General features: G+C 42.2%; 1 protein-coding gene across 2 annotated transcripts in view; it reads right to left on the bottom strand.

The window, feature by feature from the left end:
* Positions 1–26,109, bottom strand: part of LOC143300206 (GPI ethanolamine phosphate transferase 1-like) — a 50,710-nt gene that overhangs the window by 18,983 nt on the left and 5,618 nt on the right. For both annotated transcript variants that reach the window (XM_076613771.1, XM_076613770.1), the window contains exons 5-18: positions 25,605–25,703; positions 24,397–24,503; positions 22,812–22,936; positions 21,265–21,395; positions 20,751–20,873; positions 20,037–20,077; positions 18,889–18,948; positions 17,870–17,962; positions 16,036–16,091; positions 14,056–14,077; positions 12,570–12,626; positions 11,603–11,682; positions 1,477–1,664; positions 210–282 (exon numbers count right to left, since the gene is read on the bottom strand). In XM_076613771.1, coding sequence (XP_076469886.1) covers positions 210–282; positions 1,477–1,664; positions 11,603–11,682; positions 12,570–12,626; positions 14,056–14,077; positions 16,036–16,091; positions 17,870–17,962; positions 18,889–18,948; positions 20,037–20,077; positions 20,751–20,873; positions 21,265–21,395; positions 22,812–22,936; positions 24,397–24,503; positions 25,605–25,703 — 1,255 coding nt within the window. The remainder of the gene's footprint in view (positions 1–209; positions 283–1,476; positions 1,665–11,602; positions 11,683–12,569; positions 12,627–14,055; positions 14,078–16,035; positions 16,092–17,869; positions 17,963–18,888; positions 18,949–20,036; positions 20,078–20,750; positions 20,874–21,264; positions 21,396–22,811; positions 22,937–24,396; positions 24,504–25,604; positions 25,704–26,109) is intronic.

The following is a 26,109-nucleotide window of genomic DNA, read 5'->3' on the forward strand; positions in this document are numbered from 1 at the left end:
CCACATATGAACACACTTTTTGTGAATGCAGACATCTATGTGAAATATTATATGTGCACATGTCTTGTGGGATACCATTATCTACATGTTGTCTTTCTTTGTGTACACATGTAGATGCAGACATCTGTGTGAAGTTTTTTATGTGGACACACATCCTGTAGATGCAGACAGGTAAGTGAAGACCAATCCACCAACCAGGAGGAACATACCCTTCCACAAACTTCATCCACAGCACCACAGGCATCAGGCAGTAAAAATAATTGGTCCACGGCAGCGACTGCACTGCAGCAGGGAAAAGAGAAAAAAAAAAAACATTATAAAAAATAAAGTATATAATACAAAAATTGTTTCACTCATAAAAAAACACCTTTTTGTCCTTTTTCTTCATTCAATGACTGAACAACGTCACTAGCTATACATTTTCCATGTAAATGTTGTTTTTTCTTCTCCAAGCTAGTGATATATCCTTTCAATTTGCCAGTTACAAGGAATCCACAATCTCCTACTATGAGAAATTTCTGTTTCAGCAAAGCTTGAACTATGTATGGGTCTGCACAGTTTGAAATGCTTCAGACAGTCAGTCCACACACTGAAAATACATGGGTTGTTATTATCAATGACATCTTAAATCATCATGATTACTACAATCATTAATGTGTAAACATTGATTGATTGAATGATTGGACAAATCTTCCTTCTTTTTTTTTTTTTTTTGTTGTATTTGTTGATGTTGTTGTTGCTGTTACAGGTTTGTTTTGCCTTTAGTCTGTTTTGTTTTGTTTTGTTTTATCTTTCTCTCTGTAGTGGAAGATGCTACTGTTCATTTTATATTGTTTGTTTCATACTATTCTCTGTATTGTATACATGTTTTTGGAAAAATTTTTAAAAAGTTAAAAATAAAAAGAAGAAAATACATGGGTCACTGTTTCTGTTCTCTCCATCTGCAGCCAATGTTCGGTGACTTCAGAGCAGCCATTTGTTGGCTACTAATTTGTTATCAACTTCCAGCAAGTATTTCATCATGTCGCTACTCTGGAAAAATGTTTAGTTACTTTGAACGTTCAAGTCAATTAACTGGCTACTCACTATGCGGCGCAAATAATGAATGATTTCAATGTCAGGATAAGCATTAAGTTATTCCACGATCCACAGAAGGGACCGGTTATCTTCAAAACTTATTTCAAGTATGTAGCTTATCACAGTCCAAGTATTTCCCTACTTACAGTGTTTTCAATAACATTTTTCTCTGACGCATTTTCCATGACTTCTGGTTGAACGTGCTGATCTTTACCAAAGAACCCACCCTCCTTATCACAGACTCTGCTCCCCTTCACCTCCCCTACCCAGATCAAATCAAAGCATGGTGCTCAGAGCCTCGCTGACCACTACGGCCAACCTCCCCTACCCTCTTCCATGTCTCCCAAACCTCCCAACCCCACCTCATCCCCACACCTCACCACCTCTCAGTTAACTTACCCCACAGCAGGAGAGCCACGAGGGCTCCCAACGCAGAGAACGTGCCGTAGAAGAGCGAGCGGTTCCTGGCCTCTCCTGTCGTCGCCCCCTGCCAGCGTACCGCAGCGACGCCGGCTGAGGTGTGCTCCCCAACCAGCAGGTGCAGCACGTAGCCCATCCAGCCCAGGAAGCCCAGCGTCACGTCCACCCTGTGAGTGCACAAGCCACCAAGGGCCATCGGGGAGTCAGGAATGGAAACAACCACAGCCTTATGTAGGCTGGGTCAAATCAAATCATGTTGCTTATAGCCCAGCCAATCACAGAGGACCTATTTCAGGGCAGGTTCATGTGGGTGTCCTTGCGTCTCCACACTGACCCTGGGAGTGCATTCCAAACAAATGTAATCAAATTATGATGCTTAGAGCCTCGCCGACCACTTAGGCCATCTCAAGGCTACTGCCACATTTGCATCTCTTTCAAGGGTAAAAAAAGGTGCAATAAAAACCAGTCACCGCCTTCAAGCTTTTTAGTCAAAGTGTAAAAACCTTCCAGAATTTAAAACATTCAAAGGCCTGGGATGAGGCAGCTCCTCAAGCACAGGGCATGGAGAATCGTGAAGGTAAGTACAACACTGGCAGTGCCGTCAGTGCTGCCTTCCAACCAAACTGTGGAGCAGCATAAACAGTATGATATTGGTCTGGACATGGTAGCAGGTCAACTTCCAACTTGACCTCTCAAAGTCTGACAGATTGATTCATCATCAGACGGAGATTTCTCTGCTCTTGTGAAATTTTACAAAGTCTGGTAAGCCAGACAACATGCTCCACTTGTTCATCAGCTGTTGACCTGTCAGTGAACACAATGTCTTAAGTCTCAAATCAAATCAAATTATGGTGCCTAGAGCACTTGCAGACCACTAGGGCCATCTCAAAGCTATCGCCACGTTAGCATCTTTTTTCTTAATTGGCAGCTATGCTGAGCAACCACAAAAGCTGGAACATCTCTGCTTGCATTTTTTTTAAGGATTGGAATGAAATCTTAGAACCAAGTTGACTTCCTACCTGAATATGACTATGTCATATGTAGATGTCACTGACAACATCCAGAACACTGATTCATTTTCTGGTGAAGAGTACAGGCTACTCGATTAGAGGGTTCTTCATCCCCATATTGAAGGAAAAATTTTCCATGTTGGTTCTTAAATCCTCAAGCACAGGGCATGGAGAATCATGAAGGTAAGTACAACACTGGCAGTGCCGTCAATGCCGCCTTCCAACCAAACTGTGGAGCAGCATAAACAGTATGATATTGGTCTGGACATGGGTTGTTGGTCAACTACCATCTTGACCTCTCAAAGTCTGACAGACAGATTATCAGATGAAGATTTCTCCGCTCTTGTGAATCTTACAAAGTCTGGTAAGCCAGACAACATGCTCCACTTCTTCATCAGCTGTTGACCTGTCAGTGAACACAGTGTCACAAGTCTCAAATCAAATCCAATTATGGTGCTCAGAGCCTTGTAGACCACTAGGGCCATCTCAAGGCTATCACCATGTTAGCATCTACTTCAAGTCAAGGGTTAAAGAGTATAAAAAAAATTAAAAAAGCTTCAAACTTTTCACTCAAGAATTTTAAAATCTTCCAGAGTTTAAACTATTCAAATGTGATTAAAAATGTTCACTTCTTTCAAGAAGTCCATTAGCGTCCACGGCAGGACATCACAGAACAAAGTCTTCAGAGAATCTAGAATGTCAAGTGTTTGTTATGTCATGCAGATCCCAGCAGTCAATGAGCACGTGTTTCACAGTGAGAGGCTCATCACAGGGAATACATCGAGGGGCCTCCTCCCCTTTTAACAGAGTAAGAATGAGGACGAAAAGTATGCCCCTTGCGCATTCTGCACAGCACAGGCTCCTCCATCTGGCAACAAGCAGCAGTTGTGGGAAAGATCTTCTCATCAACAAACAAGCTGTGTACAGCTTGTGGCCATGGCCGTGCTTTTTTCAATAAATCCTGTGAAAACATGGATTTACAGGGCATGCATCACAAAGCCTTTCATAAGGAAGCAAACTGCATGTGCTCTGAGCTTGATGCACTTTAAAGTCGTGTATTCTCCCAAATCAAATTAAATCAAATTATGGTGCTTTGAGCCTCGCTGACTACTAAGGCCATCTCAAGGCTATCACCACATTAATACCTACTACAAGTCAAGGGTAAAAAAAAAAATTTTTTTTAAAAGTCACCAACTATCACGACTAATGAATCATGTCCAACACAATCACAATCACAGACAATTCTGCATTTTATTTCTGTGGTACTGGTAGCCGCAGGAACATTTTTTTTCCTTTCCTATCTTTAATTCTGAATTGATCAAAACCCAAACTGGACTTTGCTGTACAAAATCCACCTGACCAGCCTTATCAGTTGCCCTGAGTGTAGTGAAACTGGACTGTCAGTCAGTGCGAGGGAGTGGGAGAAAGGTGGTTTTGCTGCTGAGCTTGCCTCGAGCTGTGATGGTTGCGGTAATGAAAAGTGTGAGTTCTCATCCCCAAACCAAATCAAATCATGCTGTTTATAGCCCAGCCGACCACTAAGGCCACATCAGGGCTGACACCAGTTCTCGTTCCCACAAACTCACATCAAATTATGGTGCTAAGAGCCTTGTTGACCACTAAGCCAAAGGCCATCTCATGGCTATCGCCATGTTAGCATCCATCTAGTGAAGGGTAAAAAAGTACAATAAAAACTTATCACTGCTTCAATCTTTTCACTCAAAAATCGGCGACAACATCAAGAAGAATATAGGTTTTGAAGTAAATGGCAGAATTACCCTGCTGAGTTATGAAAGGGAACCAGCTACACTGTTCTTCAAACATTCAGCACTGTTATGGGAATACCAGGCATGCATTTGAAACAAACAGCCACATGAAGATAAAGACAAAACAGACAAGAAAATAACGGTGCTTAGAGCCTCACCGACCACTAAAGCCATCTCAAGGCTATCGCAACATTAGCATCTACTTCAAGTCAAAGGAAAAAAAATACAATAAAAACTAGTCACGGCTTCAAGCTTTTCACTCATCTGTTTGGCTAACCAACTGAAGGAAGTACTGAATTCCCTCAAAGACCTGCAGGTGAACAGGTAGCAGACACAGCATATGGACTTGGCACATCAGTACAGACAGTCAGAGGTAATGGTAGCTTCAGAGGTCACTGTTTTGATACACAGTGTGGTCGCGGATGTGATGAATGCGATCGTATCATTCTGTCACATTCTGTTTTTGGCTCTTTGTGAGTGTGTTTGCGTGCAGGGTGCTTTCTGTTTTGTGTGTGCAGGGCTTTCTGTTTTTTCACTGGTCATAAATACAACAGGAAATTGAGCCCGATCCTGTGATGTTTATGAAATGGTATTCACTCAGTTTTCAGTTCAGTTCCTACCTGACTGCCAGGCCATCAACATCTATACCAGGAATGGCTTGAAGTGGAGCTTCTTTTATTTTCTGTGTTTTGGCTGCTTAGGCAGGTTGGTGAAATATTTAATAATATTGTGAAGCAGCTAAGTGTGGAAAAAGAATAAATTTATTTTTCAGCTGCTGTGGTGTTATGTTTTATAAGGGCAGTCTGCTATCTGGTTTGGATAGCAAGAGAAAGATAACTGTGTTTTAAACTTAGGAGGTATGAATTTTACGTCATTCCTGAATTACGTCATGGCTTTGACTGCCTCCACTTGCTGAACGGCTGGCTTGATTTGTTACAGCTGTGAGTGAACAACTAGATTATTGTACCAGCAGAAGAGTGGCTTCATCCCCTGGAACAAACCACGGAGACGATGAATGGTTTCTATGTTGTGATCCTAACGTCAGATGGCTCCAACACCATGATGTAACGAGCCGGTTCCTACGCCAACACTCTATGCGACTCCTGTGCCACGCCAGAGCTGGGCAGTGAGAACTTCGTCCCGCGTCACGCCAGAGCTGGCTGGGACTACAACTACTTCAGCGCCTCAGATGGAGTGAGATGGTTCTAATTATACTGGTCAAGCCAGAGACGGCTAATAACGACAGACTAACCATTGTGTCGCCAACCTGAAATCAGAAAAACTAGTGGAGAAGAAGAAACAATGATTATCCAGTCCCCCAAGATAAATATATTGATCGGCGTCAGCTTACAAGAGAACTGATTTGTGTGACTGTTCGAGAAAGAAATTGCAAGTGAATAATCAACTATAAATCTACGTTCTTCTGTTGAGAGAAAAGACTGTGAACTTTATAATTATGTGTCAATAATATGTGTCAAGGGAGATAATGCAAATCCGGTGTATGAACCTGAAATTATTGGGACTATGAATTACGCGACGAAAAATTGTTGAAGATAATTAACGTAAGTTTAATACTGTGTGAGCAAAGCGTCCATTTGCTCTGGAAAAGAAAACGTGTTCCTTTTTGTCTCTGAAAGTTAATTATAATATTGACCCTGTTCTAAAAGCTGACTTTTGTTATATTGCTGGCAGATTGTCTTGAGGCGTCTGGGTGACAGATTGTGTGTGTGAGAGAGAGATATATATATATTTTCGAACACGCAAATATCATAAAGTACCAAGTATAAGCCCATAACATTGTAAACGCCCACCCCCCACTTTGGAGCAAAATCCGTGCAAAGGGTGAAGTACCGAGTAAATGCCCACCCCCCACTTTTGCATGGCTAAAAAAAACCAAAAAAACAAAAACCCAAAAATCGAGAACAGGGAGAGAAAAAAGGAATGCCGAAGAATGTCGTGTCAGAGTTGTTTCCCTTTGCTTATGGCGCTTGCTTATGGCGCTTGTTTCCAAGAAAATGCCGAAGCGAAAATCTTACACAGTAGAATTCAAGTTGACTGCTCTAGAGCACCTTGACAGACACGGGAATGTCAGTGCCACGGCAGAAGAGGTTGGTGTGGACAGAAAACAAATTAGGATGTGGCGAGCTAACAGAGATGTCCTTCTGCAGCATGAAACTGGCAGAGAAAAGCGAAAGTTGAAACTGCACCCTGGTCGGACTGTGAAGTCGGAGGAGTTGGAGGTGAGACTTTTTGAGTTTCTACAAGAAGAAAGAAGCGAAGGGCGAGTTGTTAGAAATAAAGACTTGCAGAGAAAAGCGTGAGAGATAGGGCGTGAGTCTGAAACATAAAACTTGATCTGCTCAATCATTGTACCAAAGATGGAACAACACAGACAGTATCCAGGTCCTCTGAAGTCATAACAGAAGGTGCCCTGCGATTTAAAGGAACCAGCTACCTTCTTCAACATTCAGAACGAAATACCATGCAGCTTGTACAACAGCCACTGAATAAGAAAAGAAAACAGGGACAAAAAATAACGGTGTTTAGACCATCACCACCCTAAAGCCATCCAAGGCATCAACATAATCAGCGTCAAGCATCAAGAAAAAAATACAATAAAAACGGGGTTTTAAGCTTTCAGCTCCTCTGTGCGTGCTAACCAGCAGCAAACTGAATTCCTCGACTGATCATTCGAAAGACAACCGCAATGGACATTGGCCTCGTCTCAGCATCCAGATAATTAGCTCAGAGTCACTGCTATACACAGTGTGTCCGGATGATGCTGGATGACATTGTCACAGTTTTGTTCTGGGAGTGTGTTTGGGCGTCAGGGACTTCGTGGTGTTCTGTGGACAACTTCGCCGCTAACACAGGAAGTGGCCCGCCTGATGTTATGAAGGACCTCGTTGAGTCAGTTCCTTACTGACTGCCTGCAGTGCAACACTTACCAAACAATCGACTCTTATCGTTATTGCTGCTTCAGGTGAATGAAGTATTTAATATTGTAAGCAGTGTGTGAAAGTAATTGTTTTAGCGTGCGTGGCTGTTGTGTTTTGGCGTGTGTTGGGGTGTGTGTGAAGTGAAAGATCACTTTTTTAATTGTGAGTGGATGAATTGTTACGCATTCCTATTAATATTCTTTGACAGTCCATGTGAAGTCTTGATGGCAGTTGTGATGAATACTAATTGTAGCAGAGAAGGTGTACCCGAACAAACCACGGCTAGTAAATGTAGGATCCTAACGCCGATGCTCCAACCCATGATGACAGCACCTGACGCAACCCACCCCGGCCACGTCCAACTGGGAGTGGAATGCCTGGACGGTGCTGGGACTACATCATTCAAGCCCTCAGGATGGGTGATGTCTAATGCTGACGGAAAGCAAGGGACGTATACAGACAACCAGTGGTTCCCAAGAATGAAATCAGTGGAGAAGGAACATGTCATCCATCCCCAAGAGTATATTGATCAGCTCGCTACAAGAGGATGATTTGTGTGATCTCTGAAGAATGAAGAGAATCATCAACTATAATCTACCTCTGTGAAAAGAGCTTTAGTCAATAGTGCAGTGAATCAATCTGTTGTATAACTGTTCATTGTTTCAACGATTGTTGACATTTACAGATATTAAGTAAGTTAATCATTTTACAAAGCTTCCATTTTTGGGAAAAAAAAGGCCTTTTTGTTGAAATAACATAGACCCTTTCAAGTGACTTTTAGTTATATGTGCAGGTTTGTTTGAGACGCTTACGTATTTGTCTGAGAGTTAAAATATTTTAAATAATACACAAACATATCTTTTGTTGCTTCACATTTGCCTTACAGTTTGAACAAACACAACACACAAACCTTAAGGTTCTGTATGAACAATGTGCTCATGCAATGAAGAATCTGATTGTGCACAGCGGTCAAGTTAAGACAGTGTGCAAGTCCAACCCCCACTTTTGTCAAACAATGGAAACAGTGGCTTAACTCGGTAATCATACCACATCTAAGCATCTTGGTCAAGCCCTGAACTACAGAGAGGAAATTTGGTCATGGTGTTACTGAAAACAATAGGACAGCCCCTCCAATTTGTTTGAGCAAGACAATATTCCTGATGTCACCAAAATGCAGAATATCATATGGTCAAGTCCAGCATTTTAGGCAACAGAAGAGCAACCATACCATCACCAATGTCCAACAGGCCCTAAGAGCAGTTTCTATCAGAGAGCTTTAGTGCTAGGTCAGGAACCACCAAGTCACAAGGATCACCCATTATCAACCTTCCTCACCACAGATGTTGCCCACAAATTGATCCCTGTGTATAGAAGGATGGCTGATGAAGCTCTCCTCCAGAAACTGCTGCAGGTAGGCCGCACACATTTCACCCTCCACACAGCCCAGCAGCCACCTCCAGACCGGCCCACCCCCAATGACTTAACCCCGCCCTTCACCCGCCACTCGTGCACCAGCAGCCAGCAGGCAGCCTATCCAGACACATGCCAGCGTGGCTGTCTCTCCCAGCATGCGAGTGAGGTCCTCCGGGTGATAGGGACGGGGTTCCGCCTACCTTGGCTCTCTTCCAAGGCACCTCTCACTCTCTCTCCTCCTCCCTCCCCTCCACCACAGGGCGACGCAGCCCGCTCAGCCCTGCGGGATGAAATCCTCTCTCTTCTTCAAAAAGAAGCCATAGAGGAAGCTCCTCCTATGTCACCAGGCTTCTTCGGCCGCATTTTTGTCATCCCCAAAGCCTCCGGCGGATGGCAGCCGGTCCTAGACCTTTCTCCTCTAAACAAGTACCTCCAGTACAAACCATTCCGCATGGAATCACCTGCATCAATCAGGGAATCCATCAGGCAAGGAGACTGGGCAGTCTCCATAGACCTCACGGATGCATGCTTCCATATCCTCATTCACCCCAGGGACCGCAAGCTGCCGGAGTCTGCGCTAGTTGGGTCACGGTTAAGTATGCGTAATTAAAGTTCTGTACAATGGAAGTCATTTTGTGACAGCTGGCTGGCATGTGATGGAGGTCAGTGTTTCCACTTTGTGTCAGCATGCCTGGAGTCTCAAAGTGAAAGTACATTTTGTCACTCACATTCCACCCTTGTGAGAGGGGGCAAGTGCAGACAGCCTGCTGCAAGCTGAAGCAGACTGGCATCACCATTGGTGAAGACCTCACTAACAGCAATTACAAACTGCTTTAAAAAGTCAGTGCTCGTTCCACAATAATGGCCACTTGGTCATCCAACAGAAAAATATTGGTGAAGCTGAAAAATGTGTTGAGCAATTTGTGAAGACTAAGAGTGGATCAAATCAAATCAAATGTTGACTTATAGCCCAGCCGACCTCACATAGGCCATATCAGGGCTGATCACTTGTCAGTTCTTAAAACCAGCAGCAGAAAGTGGATGCATCCCCATGACAATCACCAAGTCTGTTGTAAACACGGGGCGTCCACGTCGGCCGCGCATCATTGCAGCGAGAACACCTGAAACCTGCAGTGTGGTGTGGAGCTCGCACATGTGCGACAAGCAGCAGGCATCATTTCTCCCACTCCGCATTTGACAACTTCCGGCATAGTGCAGAAGAAAAGCGAACGTGGCTCACAACTTTTTCAACTATGCTGATACTGATTCAGAGAACGAGGAGGAAGAGTGCTTAGCACCGGCCAACAGTGCAGCAGCAGCTTGTACAGTACAGTACTGGAAGTACAGTACCCGTTGCCCACCTTACGTGCACTTTAAAGTGGTGACGTGTTGTCTGCTCAGTGTAGCTTGGGGCAGCACATGTCCTGTATATTCCACGGGACGATTTTTTCCCTTGTAATACACAATTATCATGCAATGTAATCCCTTCCCCCCTGCCCCATTCCCCCCTTGTACGTCATTCTCTCCCGCTCTCTTTTTCTTTGTCTGTCTCTTGTTCTGTCTGTATGTATGTCTGTTTCTTTCTGCTTCTCTCTCTCTGTATCTCGCTTAGCACTGGCAGTCAGTGCAGCAGCAGCTTGTACAGAACTGGAAGAACGGAAGACTGTCAAAAGATCAGTTTGGGATAGAGACCGGTTGCCACTGTGTCAAAGTTTTGGTGTGTACTCACAACTTCTACAAGAGCTTGTGCAACAAGATGAAAAGGAAATGAAGAGATTTTTGCGGATGCCCTTTATCCATTTTACGGAAATCCTGCAGAACGTTGCGCCTCGAATAAAGAAACAGGACACCAACATGAGAAAGGCAGGAGAGCGTTTGGCCATTACGCTTCCCTTTCTGGGATCAGGTAACTCCCTCTCTCACCCCCTTCCCTCTTCACATTCATCTCTCCCTATCCATGTGTGTGTACTGTGTGCATATACGTCTGTACAAAGCCCAGCTCCCTAAAAAAATCCATTTGTCATGACATCCGTTAGCGGTTCAAATCAATTCAAATCATGTCGCTGATAGCCAAGCCAACCGACTGCAAACAGTGCAGCAGCAGCTTGTACAGTACAGTACTGGAAGTACAGTACCCGTTGCCCACCTTACGTGCACTTTAAAGTGGTGACGTGTTGTCTGCTCAGTGTAGCTTGGGGCAGCACATGTCCTGTATATTCCATGGGACGATTTTTTCCCTTGTAATACACAATTATCATGCAAGGTAATCCCTTCCCCCCTCCCCCACTCTCCCTTTGTACGTCATTCTCTCCCGCTCTCTTTTTCTTTGTCTGTCTCTTATTCTGTCTGTATGTATGTCTGTTTCTTTCTGCTTCTCTTTCTCCGTATCTCGCTTAGCACTGACAGTCAGTGCAGCAGCAGCTTGTACAGAACTGGAAGAACGGCAGACGGTCAAAAGATCAGTTTGGGATAGAGACCGGTTGCCTCTGTGTCAAAGTTTTGGTGTGTACTCACAACTTCTACAAGAGCTTGTGCAACAAGATGAAAAGGAAATGAAGAGATTTTTGCGGATGCCCTTTATCCATTTTACAGAAATCCTGCAGAAAGTTGCACCTCGAATAAAGAAACAGGACACCAACATGAGAAAGGCAGGAGAGCGTTTGGCCATTACGCTTCCCTTTCTGGGATCAGGTAACTCCCTCTCTCACCCCCTTCCCTCTTCACATTCATCTCTCCCTATCCATGTGTGTGTACTGTGTGCATGTACGTCTGTACAAAGCCCAGCTCCCTAAAAAATCCATTTGTCATGACATCCGTTAGCGGTTCAAATCAATTCAAATCATGTCGCTTATAGCCAAGCCCACTGACTGCAAAGGGGCATCTGTAAGTAATGACAGAGGTTCCAATGTACTGGTCTCAAACAACACATCGCAACACCCGTCCCATTTATCCCCTCAACCCCCTCTGTGGCACTCACCCCAGGAAGAACCTGTCGTATGTCTGGTAATAGCGCAGTCCTTTCAGCGCTGTCTGAATGATGTACTTGCACTCAGATATCTGGAATGGGGAATGCAGATCTGTCTCTCAGGCAGTGCTGTCACTTTGGAACATTATGTTTCACACATTTTACTTAAAAAAAGCTTGATTGTTTTTACTAACAGGAACAAAAATATAAATATGTGTTTAAATCTAAAAGAAAAATAATAAATAAAATTAAACATATATAAAATGAATTAAACACACAACGACACACATACAGTGATACATATATACATTTTTTTTTTAATCACAAGATTATATTAAGTCTATCCCCAAAGACTCTAGAAGCAGAAAACTGTCTTTGGTTGTTGTTTTCTTTTCATTTTTTTTTCTTTTCTTCAAATTTTTGTTTAGAGAAAAAATAACATTTGATTTTGATTTGATTTCTATCAATTCTCAAACACTGAATTCTATCAAAACCGATTCTAAAAACACTCCAATGAGTTATAAACTAGTTATTCAACTATCCATTCCATTATTACATATTATCATGTCAAATGAAAGATGAAAGGACTGGGGGATAGGTATGAGGCAACTTTCTTCTCCTCCTGCATTTGTCAAATCAAATCATGTTGCTTTATAGCCCAGCCCACAGCAAAAAGTCCATTTCAGGGGTTGATCACCCATGAATGCTTAAAAGCAGAATAAGAACACAAAATAATGTTTGAGGACAATCAACTCCAACATTCACTCATAAGAGGGCCTTCACATGTATGACCTTTCTTATTCTATACTGCATTGAAGGCAGCCACACTCTGCTTTCAGGAGAAGGCAATTTTTTCTAAAGTTCCACCTTTTGTGCCATTTTTCTGAGTTACACAGACACACTGGGTGACAGTCACACACACACACACACACACTTAAAACAAACAGCAGACTGTCGGCCACTGATGTTCACTACTCACAGCATCTCTGCAGCGGCCACCATTGATGAGGCTCCGGACATTTCTCACGTAATCCACCTGCAGGGGGGGGGGGGGGGGGGGGGGAAGCAGCAGACACAAATCCTCAGCAAATCAAGTCATGCTGCTTAATCAAGCCCAGCTGACCACAAAAAGGGGGCCACCCAGGGCAGAATATACATTATACCTGTCAGTTCTTAAAACTGGCTGATGAAGAGAACCCAAAATGATGCCTGTATACGGTCAGGAAAACGTTATCAATATTATCACACGACAACTAGGGGTGGGGCAGACACTGCCCTCAACACTGGCATCTCTATCCCCTCGACATTGGCATGTCTATCCAACAGAATGATACAACCAGACCAAGCCAACACCTCACCTCAGTCCCAATTTCCTTTTTCTAATTAATTTTTTTGTTTGTTTTAATGTCTGCATAAGGTAAGACAAGATACAACTTTACTGTCTGTAAATATACAGAAAACTGACTTTTGGCCTGAACACATGTGACATTAAACATGCAAAGCCCAATCACTTTTAGAACATGAATATTCATGAATATATGCCACACAGTAACTTAATGAATTGATGTTGACTAGGAAAGAAAAAACACATGTCACTGACACTGAAGTCACTCTCTCATCATTTAGATAAGCGAAACATATGTACAGCGTAGTCACTCAAATACAGTTATGAAGATAATTATGCATTGCAATAGCTTTGTTTATGAATAAAATCAATGTAGACCGCAGAGGAAAACATGTCCTATAACACACTAATCAAATAAATAAAAAAAAATATATATATATATTTTTTTTTAAACAAAAACTACCATGACAAAAATGTATTGATACTGATCGAGTTGTGCTTATTTAGACGAATTCTAACTGTGGCATTCATCATGGTGTTTATCATTTTCAAACAGTTAAAGTGGGTGTGTTGCCGATTCATCAGGACTTTTAAAATGCTGTGATGTGAGTGGACGGGGGGGTATAATAGTTGTGAGGGATGGTGAGGGAATGGGGACCCAGGAGTGGGGTGGTTGCTAGACAGGTTGGGAGGGCGACTGGGGGAAGAAGAGGAGGAAATCAAATCCTGTTGCTTGTAGTTCAGCCCACCTCAAAGGGGGCCGCACACAGCATAACGTGTCCCTAAGTTTTCCAAAAACAATGCTGCTTCGATCTCTTTACAATCCTAAAACCCTTAATCATCAGGCAACTTTAAAGCTGCCTTTTTTGCGTTTTTGCTCAGCTTTTACGTGACACCTCTTTTGTTCAACAACTGTAAAATGTATTTTCAAACAGAATCTTTTTTGTGGAAAATGTTTCTTGCTTATTCTTCCTCTTTCTTTTATTTAAAAAATACATTTACAACTCTTGAAAATCACACAACTGTCAAACTACAGCTTTGTTTCCATAAAACCAACCAACCAACCAAACAAAAGAGACAAGCAACATGCTGAGAAATGATGACAGGTAAAATTCTTTACCTGAGCTGATGAAGACAAGTGCCTGAAAAACAACAACAAAGAAATTGTAAGTCAGTGTGTGTGTGTGTGTGTGCACACGCACGCGCGTACATAAAGCCTAAGTCAAAAAATAAAAAGCCAATGGAAGTGTTCCCAGCAAACTGAATGGACCTATGGAATAGTAGGATAATTCATTCAGCAGTGAAGATTTTCAGACATTTTCATTGGTTATAACTCAAAGTCTGGCGTCAATCGAACAAGAAAAAATACAAGTTGTTCAGACTCACTGAGCTAGAAAACTGGCTACTTGCTTTACCCTGCCATGCATAAAGAACTGATCAAATTACTGTTTGATTCAGACAGTGAAGATCTGACTAAATAGAACAAACTGTTGTTGAGAGACAAGAATATTTTTCTGAGTTTTTTTTTTCACTTGGCCGACAACACAACGTACATGTGACATGGACATACACTGCACAACCCACTACAAAAACTGGATGATCTATACACATGAAGTGTTTTTCTTAAGCTCACATCCCTAACCAAGACCTGTCACTGGATGAAGGCATGATAGCTTGGCGTGGGCACTTGTCATTTCAAGTGAACAATCCTGACAAGCCCATCAAATACGGTATAAAAGCTCACATGACCTGTGATGCCACAATTGGCTACTGGCCTGCCAGTTCAAGCTGTACCCAGGTAAGACAGATCTGCCTGTGTCAGAACATGGTGCCACATATGATCTTGTTTTTGAAATGATGTTTGGATAGTCTGGACAAGGGCACATTTTGTGCATGGACAATTACTACAGCTGATGGCTGTCAGGACTGCAAAGCAGACACGTCTACGTGACGTGAACTTGTCCTCGTGCAGCGAGCCTGGTTGAGAGTGAGCAAACGCTCATTTGAACTTAGTGTTTTGTCAGCAACACAGTCAACCTTTCAACATTATTTTGTGTTCTCTTTGACTGGCTGTAACCCACCTCAGGTCACATATGTGTCTGAATGGATTTTTAATTCCTTCCTTGCAAATGAAAGTTTCAACACTTTATTTTAACTCCAATTTACAATAATCTGAGAAATGATAATTTGTACTAAAAGATAAATATTATAATATTACACACAAAAAATGTATACATACTGTTACCATTAGATATGTATGTTTGAAAAAAAATGAAAACAGGGACTGGACAAGTTCAGAACCTGACAAGATTAACTTCTGTAGCTAAGACACTGTCATCTTCTCTGGCCTCCACAAAGGAGTCCATATGGAAAGGCTGGGTACATCCAGACAGCAGAAAAGGGAGATACAGTGCCAGGTGTCTGAAAGACACGGTGACCAAGAGGCAGGGGGGGCACTGTGAGACAGCAGCCAAACTGAAGACAGGAGGAGCTGATCATATCAAATCAAATCAAATCATGTTGCTTATAGCCCAGCCAATCACATGAGGGCCATTTCAGGGCTGATGATGCTGGAAAGTGGTCCAGCAGACACTGCTGGTCATGGTCATGGTAAAACACGTCCATGAAAGTGAAACCGCCACACAATGACAGTCACACACACACACACACCATAATAAGTGGAGTGATGGCCTAGAGGTAATGCGTCCACCTAGGAAGCAAGAGAATCCGAGTGTGCTGGTCAAAATCACAGCTCAGCTGCCGATATTTTCTCCCCCTCCACTAGACCTTGAGTGGTGGTCTGGACGCTAGTCATTCAGATGAGCTGATAAACCGAGGTCCCGTGTGCAGCATGCACTTAGTGCACGTAAAAGAACCAATGGCAACAGAAGGGTTTTTCCTGGCAAAATTCTGTAGAAAAATCCACTTCACCAGGAAAAACAAATAACACTGCACGCAGGAAAAAATACAAAAAAAAAAGGTGGCACTGTAGTATAGCGACGCGCTCTCCCTGGGGAGAGCTGCCCGAATTTCACACAGAGAAATCTGTTGTGATAAAAAGAAATACAAAAATACAAATAACCAACACACACAGACCTACCTGAATGGCCGGAATGTGGCCGACACTGTTCTGTCCTTCACCTGCATCATCTTCACCTGCAACCAACAGGACACTGCTGTCTAGGCTATAAGCAGAACCACACACTTAGCCAACTGCGAGATCCCCCTGACAGGCCAGATAGTGCCAGACACTGATAAGTAGGTCAGCTGCTGTGCCTGCTAACCCGTCACTGACCCTTCTTTGTCTTCTATTAAAGCTGGCAATTTGCGCGCCTCTTTTGAGCGGGCTGGTGAGCATACTCCTTTATCTGTGGCATTAATGTTTGCACTGTTGGAAAGAGCGGACACTTCTCTTTTTGTTGGTGGTAGTTCTTTCCTTGGCTGGAAAATATTTTTTAAGATAGCAGTATTTACTTGACAGAACTGTGCTGACAATTGTGACTGGCGGTGGTGTGGGTTTTTTTCATAGCAGAAGTACCGTGAGTTTGGTTTTCCTTCACATTCTGTTCTCTCACATTTTTCTTCCATTCTTTTCTTTCATTCTGTTTTCTTCTCTGCCTTTCTTTCGTGCTGTTTCCTTCCCTCTCTTTCTCTCCTTCATCCCTTCCTTTCTTTCGTTCTGTTTCCTTCTCTCTCTTTTCTTCAGTGTGCGTGAATGACTGAATCAGTGTGCCTGTGGAGTACTTGTACAAGCTGCAAAACGGTTGTGATCTTTAACACGCCACAGCTTCCTTCAGAATTTCCAGCTATCAACACAGGTTAGTGAGAGGCATGTTGATGTGTAATGCTGTGCATGGAATGTATTGTCTGCGTTGAGCGAAATTTGTGAGATTTGATTCAGTGTGTTAAAAATGTGTCAAAATGCATGTTAACAAACTGGTGGTAAGCATACCTGCTTTTTTCAAACAGTTATCCTGAGAAAAATAATCGGATGTTCACATTTGAGTTTCCTATCGTTTTAAAGCTAAGACTGTGCTCTTTCAGACCATACTATTCATTAAGCGATTGCGATGACAAGCAACGTGTTATCAAAAGTTAACGAAGAGGTGTTGTTTTCTCCCTGTGGCCGCTGCCATCGCGCGGAACAGCACACTGGTCTTTCTCCCTCCCAACAGCTGATAACGGCTGGAGGCGCAGCGTGAAAGAGAACTTATAGCGTTTTGTGCTCTCAGTTCTTCCAAGTTAAAGCTCTAACCCTTCCCACGGTAGCGTGTTATTTTTAGGTGGCGCCTTTCCCTCCTGAGTTGAATGCAGGGTCAAGTTCTCTCCTCGGATGAACTAAACGTCAAGCGCTGAACACGTGTGAGGAAACCTCTTCAAAATCACCTGGCAGAGACACACCCACTGGAAAACACCAAGCCACTGTCCCCCTGCCAACACTGAACCACCCTGTACTTAAAGGCAGTATTATTATTAACCTGCCACGCAAATACTGAATCACTCACTATCACAACATGGACAGTAAAGGTATCATCATCTAACACCTATGTATTGAATAACCACTGAATAACCGTGATCTTAACTAACCAGCTCACCTTTGCTTGCTTGATACAAACATATCACACAAAAAACAAAAACAAAAACCCAACAATAAAAACAACTTTTATCACCCAGCACAAAACTATAAATTCTCCACTTTTACTACTGACCACATTAGTATAAATCAAGTATGGTGATCCAACAAAAACCAAGCTTCTTGACTAATTTCATTAATTCAACGGTATATCAAAAGATGAGCAGAAAAAAGCACACGTGTTACTCTGCCAGCATGATTCACTCCACTGAATAACAAAGAAAACTATCAACACCTCTGGTGGCTGTAAACCACCCCTCTTCAGCAAATCCACACTCACACATCCAGGCAGTGTATATACCTGGTACTGCGCCAGAATCTGCTGAGCATTGGCAAATATCCCCTCCGCTTTGTCGCATTCGCTGCCACCCAGCATGTCCACAGGCAGCATCCCCTGAAAGCAGTCACGCCAATTTTTCATCTCTCATCCATCTTTTGTCGCTGTTTATGAAAGTCAGTCAGTGTTCACCTATGATCCCCATCAGATCAGCTGTCGGAAGTCAGGTGCTGTCCCCGACTAGCTGGGCTAGAATTTGGTAACATTGAAGAGCGTCTGTTTTGTTGTTCACAACAGCCCAGGACCGCATCAGGCTCTGAAAAAACTGAAAATACTAGTCCCATTGAACCTGGAATAACACACACACATTAATCATGCACATAAACCAAAGGCATGCCTCTGATGTTGACCATTCCTTCATTTTTCATCAGAGGATATAAACAAACCAAAACACAAGCATAATTACACATAAACAAAATTAGATGTCACAACAGGCATACAAAACCAAAAATTGACAAAGGGCACCTCACACATCCTAGATTAAAAAAAAAAGAAAAGAATACAACACTGAGTGCCGAATTATCAAGTCCACACAAAGGCTAAAAACATTCAAAAGCTTTTTAGAAAAAAAAAAAAAAAATAAAAAAATAAATAAATAATAATATATATACATATATATATATATCTATATCTCTCTCTCTCTCTCTCTCTCTCTCTCTCTCTATATATATATATATATATCAGTAGGTGAAGAGACTACACCAAGAAAAAATCAGAAATAAAGAGAGGAATAGAAAAGAGGAAATTTCTAGCAAAGAATTTCCAGAACGTGGAGATACTTTTTATACTAAAAGAGTCCCTGGCATCTCCACAGGGGGCTGGGGGGGGGGGGACCTGATACCAACGGTGACCTGATATGTATGTGTGTTTGTGACTGTACCAGGAACACTCGTCATCAAAACAGACAGAAAGAAAACCAGGTATTACGAGGTCACCTTGTAAGAAACCCGTGGCTGTACAGCAAGGTCAAGAGGCTCACTCACCACAGAGTTGACAGGGAAGGGCAGACCCACCAGGTAGGCCATCAAAGGAGCAACATCAGCCTGCACACCCACACAGAGCATCAGACTGAAGCATATTCCACACAGACTCTAAGTTACCATACATGGAATGGTGTTACACAAGTTTCAGTTTCAGTAGCTCAAGGAGGCGTCACTGCGTTCGGACAAAACCATATACGCTACACCACATCTGCCAAGCAGATGCCTGACCAGCAGCGTAACCCAACGCGCTTTGTTACACAAATACTGGAACAGTGACATCCACAGATCTAAAGTGACATCTAAAGCTCTCTCTCGGTCTTGTCTCTCTCTCTCTCTACACACACACACACACACACACACACACACACACAAACACACACCTCGCTTTGAATGCAGTCACACACTCAAACACTGTCAAAAACATGAAATCCCATGACATTCAACACACTACCCCAGCCATACACATGCACAGCAGAAACCAGACGGAAAGTGAGAAAATATACAAGTCCCTCAAGGCTTCTTATAAAATGAAGCATAAAATGCAAAAAGGGAGAGACTTAAGCATATCTATGGAGGTTATTCAATGAGTTAAATGACCTATACAAAATCCAAAATCCAATCCAATTTCAGTGACCATCAAGCTCCATAGTCTGTCTCAAGTTTACAGTGGATTCTTTTATTTCCAAAGCAAATGGTCCAAAATGACATTAATTTCTCCTCAGCAAGGAATGAGCAAATAAATAATGTTTTTTGCTCCACACTATAGTCCAATATACTATCAAACAACCTAAAAGAAAATAAAAATGAAATAAATACTACTGTATACTACCCTGTAAACACTCACCCCCATTTTACGTTAAAAACTGCATGGGGTAAAAAGGAAATTTTCTATCTAAAATTACGTTTAAATAACATACTTACCGTGACCCAAAAGCGGCAGGAATGTCAGACCCCTGCCGGAGTCTGCACTAGTTGGGTCACGGTTAAGTATGTGTAATTAAATATCTTTAAAATGCCCACCCCCATTAAAAAAAAAAAAAAAAATCAAAGGGTAAAGTACCTAGTAAATGCCCAAACCCAATCTAAAGGTAAATTCTGAGCAAGGAGGGAGTAGGGGTGGGAGGCCCTCACAAGGCAGATTACAGTACCTGGGAAACATCCACTCTCGCCCGATGCTGTAGTCGCCAATCTGAAATTTTCCAGACAAAATGATTTTGAATATACTTTACAATGACATGAGGATAAAGCTTCCAGCTGAAACACAAAACCACGCACACACACACGCAAAAAAAATAATAAAATAAAAAATAAAATAATAATGACAAGGGCACAATGCACCATTACAAGACAAAAACAACATACACGAAAATATGATGCAAGCAAGCATGTACACACATACATATCTCAATAGTTTTACATAGAAAGCTCTTTGCTTGACTGCTAAATTTCTGAGTGTAAAATTGAACTTTTATGTTGACAAAACTCACGTCTGTCATTGTCACAACAGTTATTCACTTACATGTCTGCACGAGTTGTGACTGCTATCGTCACTTGTTTTATTTTCACTCCCATATAAACACTGTCATTTCCAGGCTTATTTTGTTTGTTTTCTTTTAGGAGGTCAACTGAAGAGGTAAACAGACTTTTCTGTTTGTATGCACAAAAATAAGTCACCAAATTCTCTGGCAAAGGAACAGTACTTATTTTTCAATATTCTCTGGCACCGAATGGGTTAATCTGGAGGATGCACCGTTTAATCAGGAGGGCCTTGTAGTCAGTAAAATGCAGTGCTCTGTGAAACATTTGTTTCTTTCCACATGTACCAAAACACTACAAACTTTTTTTTTGCTTTTCTGCTTTACCATTGCAAAAGTTGTCATCAAAGTGTCCACACTGTCCTTCAGTGGGCAGAGGCTGGCGCAAACCAGCTCCCCAGGTCACCAGGGGGGTCAAGGTTTCATGGGGGTGACCCGCTCCATGGGAACCTGCACACAAGTTCAACTTTTAATTATCCTTTCACTCCTATTGGAGTATGGAGGATTACTGCAAAATAATCTTTTCATGCCCAGAACAAACATTTCCAAATACACCACAATGTCACATAAAAAATGAGAAAACACAAACGTCTTTTAACTCAAGTGTAGCTAGGCAACATTTGCAAATCTAATCATCTTACTTACAGCTAAAATGATTTTTTTACCTCCTTTAAGCATATTACAAAAATTAAAAACCGATTTTGGAGACATATTTTTTAGGAACATATCTAAAAAAATCATATCAAAAAACCAATCATGACAAAGCATCAAAATCATATCAGTTAATGGCACAGAGGTGGCAGGAGGAGGCCAAAAAGGAGAGACAGAGAGGTGGCCTAACCCCAGTTGGTCATGCCGTGGTCAGCTGACATGACGTAGGCTGTCTTGCCGTCATGGTTGTAGAAGTCCTCCACCAGATCCACCACCTTCTTTATCCCATCATCCACCACTTTGATGTTCATCAGGTATTCCCTGCACACATCACATCACCTTCCGCTGCACTTCACTGGTAACAGTAACAACAATCATCAGCTTCAACATCAATGTGCAGTGACCCTGCAGTTTGAATACACACTCCACCCTTGTGAAAAGAATGGAAATTATACACAAATTATTTAATGGGTCATTCATTCCACTGCCAAGATCCAAGCCACCTTTAGACACAAAGGAAATTTTCTATCTAAAATTACGTTTAAATAACATACTTACCGTGACCCAACTAGTGCAGACTCCGGCAGGGGTCTGACATTCCTGTCCTGTGCAAACTACTATCCGCCTATGCGGAGAAAATGAGAGAACTACGGCCGATAACCTCCCGGAAGTAGGTAACGTCCCCTTTGTCCCCCTGGTTATCGCCCTCTTTTTCCGGCAGCCATCTCGACACCTGTACCTGTGCACTTCATACGGCTAAGTTTTTCACATTTTCTACCTGTCTATAGTTTTAACAGATACCTTCACTGAGCTGTGTCTGATCACGTCTTAGAGAGGAAAAAAATCCAGGTGAGGACTGACTCAAATGTTTTTTGTGTGTGTGCGTGTTAAGAAAAATCTAAAACAGTTTACTTAAGTTGGGCACCAAGTAAGACTCATGGAATGCCTGTTGAAAATGACCTTACTGATGACTTGCGTTCACTGCGACTGAATGGAATGTCATTGAAATTACCCCCCCACACCCACCCCCCCCCAAAAAAAATTCCATGCTATTAAAGGGTTTTGTTGCTGTATTGCTTACAGACCAGTAGACAACAGAGAAGATATTACTGCTAATGAATTGTCTCCACTAAAACAAAAACAAAAAAAGAAGCTATGTGACATTAACTCATTCAACCCCACAGCTACATGCCTGCTACTACTCCCCTGGACCAGTGCTACATGGGACCACTCAGTAAACAGTAGGGTGGTTCACTAAACCAGCGAAAATTGATGGAGAATTGTTGATCTAATTGATCAAACAAAGCTTCTTTTCACCATTAGCCACGCAAAATTTGGCCAAGCAGAGCAAACCGATAGGCCTAGTTTGCATCAGTTTGACATGGTACAGTATATGACACCAAACTTCTTTTTTACGCTCCCAGAATCTGTAAACATGTCACTTTAGAATGCCTACTGTACCAAGCAAGAATAAATGAAACTAGAACAGTGTACTGGTACGAGAATACTCATACCAGGTTCACAGGGGAAGTAAGCATGGTACGAGTTAACTCGTACCTGGAGTAGAATGAGATTAAGTTTCATAAAGTTTCTGGTGTTGATTCCTGTAACCATCCTCGCCCCCCCACCCCCACCCCCCACCAACCCCCCACCCATATTGATGTTAATTTGCGAATGCTCTGGATCCTGAACTGAGATATCATCGCTATCATCAAAACCAGTCAAGCCATGTCTTACTGGGAGTGTGGCTTCTTGGAGTGTCCGTGGGTGTCGATGCCCAGCAGGTGCAGGAAGAAGACCAGCTTGTCTGCCTGCAGAGCTCGCATCAATGTCACGTTCTGTCTGGCCGACTCAAAGAACCTCTGCACAACACACAGTCTCTCTCTATGCACTTCTGTCCAACTTGATGCACACACCCCTTTATTCAGGGCTATGGCCATCACATGAATACACCATTTCAAATTCCAATTCTGTGCAATTAATGCATTAAAAAAAAAGTTATGCTAGCTATGTTGATGTAATAAACAACAAGCATTTCTAACCCTGGTGGAAAAAGAGGACGAAAGACATATATGTGCTTTGGATGCCACAAATATGACCTGATCTGACCAGATATAATGAAAAGCATACCACACCATACTATGCGGAGTAATCCCATTTCATGAGCTTGATGAGATTGCAGGAACAGTTAGAAAGAATAGCATGGTCTTTCCATAAAGCTTTTGATATCGGGAACTCTTCTTAGTTTGAATAAAAGGATATGCGGAACAGATTAGTCATTCTCAGAAACGTGATCACTATGACTTAACTTTTAAAAAAATGTCATGAAAATTACAAATAGAATATTATGTATTTAGTTGTAAATTCACATAGATCATACAATCATCCATCTTTTATGTGTGTTGTTAACACAGCTTTTGCTATCCCCATGAATTATGGGCATGTGGCCAGTTGTCATTGTCACTCTCTTTCGTATTTCATATCATTCACAGAACCAACACCCTCTAACTTTACTAACACAATACACCATTAATACATGCATACAAACATAGTATCTATGGTAGTTCGTACTTTAAGAGCACGTCCACACTAATTTTTTTCCCCTGCAGAGAAGAAACAAATAAATCTTGCGTTCTCCATAGCCTCCAATAGTTCTGGAAAAAGGCAAATAAATGTACAACTGAGATGTCTCTAAACTGATAGAAACCAGTTAACTCTGAGGCACTTTATGCTTTGAGAGAACCTTAACAGTTAAGAACTCAGAGGTACTGGTAAAAAATAATCTCCAAAGACAGTGACACAAATACGGAGTCAAGATCACCACAGAAAAAAATCGGTGGTGTAGCGGTAATGTGCCTGAGCAGAAAGTGATTGTCCACAGATAAGAGCCCATCATGGACTGGGACTGTTATTCTTCCCTCCACAAGATGAAATAATGGTCTGGGTACTAGTCTTTGGGATGAAATGAAAAACTGAGGTCCTACGTGCATCATGCATTTAACATGCACAAAAGAATCTGCTGCAACAAATGTGGTCTCCCTGGCAAAATTCTGTAGAAAAAAATCTACACTGATAGTAAAACAAATACACCCACAGACAAAAAAAAAAAAAAAAAAAAAAAAGGTATTGTGGCGATACAACAGCCTAATTTTCTCACGGACAAATCTGTTGTTAACAAAGAGTGAAAGACTAATACAACACAACTTTCCTTGATAAAGCAGCCTGATTTTCACACAGAATAAATCTGTTGTCAACAAAAAAATAATACAGCACTGGTCCTGAATCAATTGTACACAGTGTCTACACCAGCATAGCCGCTGACCTTGACCTGCTTGAAGACCCAGACATCCAGCTGAATGATGTCAGAGCCGCCAAAGTCCTCCAGGTGAGGTGGGTAACAGTGGATGTTCACGTGAGTGCCGCTGGCACCTGTCAACACCATCATCATCCGTCAACACCCACTGGTTACCTGTTGCCATCACGGAACTGAGAAACAAAAGCCTGTTCAGGTCTACCCTGATGTCCTGCCTTATTGGCAACAGGCTTTAAAAAGCACTTCTACCACACCGTAATGACCCAGGATTTCATCTGTCTTCAGACAGCCAGAATTTCCCCCTTGAAACACCAGATGGACCTCACACATGGAAAGACATGAAAGTCTCACCCCCTCACACAATACAACCTTCACTGAACCACGACCTGAGCAATCTGACCTCAAGGGCTCTAGCTAATTGGTTGTTAAGCCGTTCACTTCTGACGGCACATATATCTACCGTTTAGTGGTAACTGCATTATCAACAGTCCAGTCAGTCATTTGAATACACTTACTTCCTTGCAAATGGCAAATGCCTTGATGTGTGTTTGGAGCAATATCGAAGCAAGTTTTGCACTGACTTTGATATGGGTTTCTTTGGTGCTTTGCAAAGTGAAAATTTGTTGAGCATGTCAACATGGCTGTTAGGACGTACAGTACAGAAGAGGTGGCTAGAATTTAGTTTCATTTTGCATGCTACAAGGTACATCAACAAGAAGGGGCGTGGGGGTGGGCAGGGTCATGTTAGAAAAAACAATATTACAGCTTGAAACCTTCATTCAGGGCTTTTCATTTACCGTGAAACCCTCCAGATAAAGCATCAAACCAAAATATTGTTTACAGTGAGCTTTCGTGTTGTGTGATAGTGTTTATGGTTTGGATAGGAGGGTGTGTGTGTGTGTGTGGGTGTGAGTAAGTGTTTATGTACAGTGTTGATATTAAAAAAAAAACTAAAAAAAAACATGCTTGTGGAGGAAAACAATATAATTGCACTTGGTTGTTATATCCAATACATTTGCTAATATTTCAGCACCATTTCCACCCATAAAATTAATGAATACATGGTGTGCAAGTTTTTCGTATCTTAATACATGGTGTGCACTTTTTTCTTACCAAAATACATGAAAGTGCACTTTCGTTGCTTTATAATGCATGATGTGCACTTAATAAAAGACAGTGAGCACAGACAGCTCAAGACAGGAGTGTACACTGCCCACCTTTGGCAAACATGGGCAGGATATCTGGACTTCCCCAGGACCAGGTGTAGCGACTTTCATTGAACACCGAGTCAAACTCCACAGGGTTCTCCTTCCAACCTGTATGTCCAAGTCGAGGCTTTGATTATCTCCATGGCTCCAGTCCTGGCTCTGTGTGTGTGTGTGTGTGTGTGTGTGTGTTGTGTGTGTGTGTGTGTGTGTGTGTGTGTGTGTGTGTGTGTGTGTGTGTGTGTGTGTGTGTGTGTGTGTTGTGTGTGTGTGTGTGTGTGTGTGTTTGTGTGCATTCAGGAATCTGTGTCACTCAGTTTGTCTATTTCACAATGTATGTTTGAGCATGAGCCTTTGAGTCTGTCTCTGTGTGTGCAAGTGCACATCTTACGAAGTAAGTGAGAGCATACGAGCACAGATTCTTTTCAGAAATGAAATAGACTGCAAAAATAGTTTTTAAAAAAATGCAAATACAGTCATAAGTATGAGCCTGAATAGCAACAGACATCTTTCATTT

Source organism: Babylonia areolata, chromosome 26, assembly GCF_041734735.1.
Source record: "Babylonia areolata isolate BAREFJ2019XMU chromosome 26, ASM4173473v1, whole genome shotgun sequence".
NCBI lineage: Eukaryota > Metazoa > Mollusca > Gastropoda > Neogastropoda > Buccinidae > Babylonia > Babylonia areolata.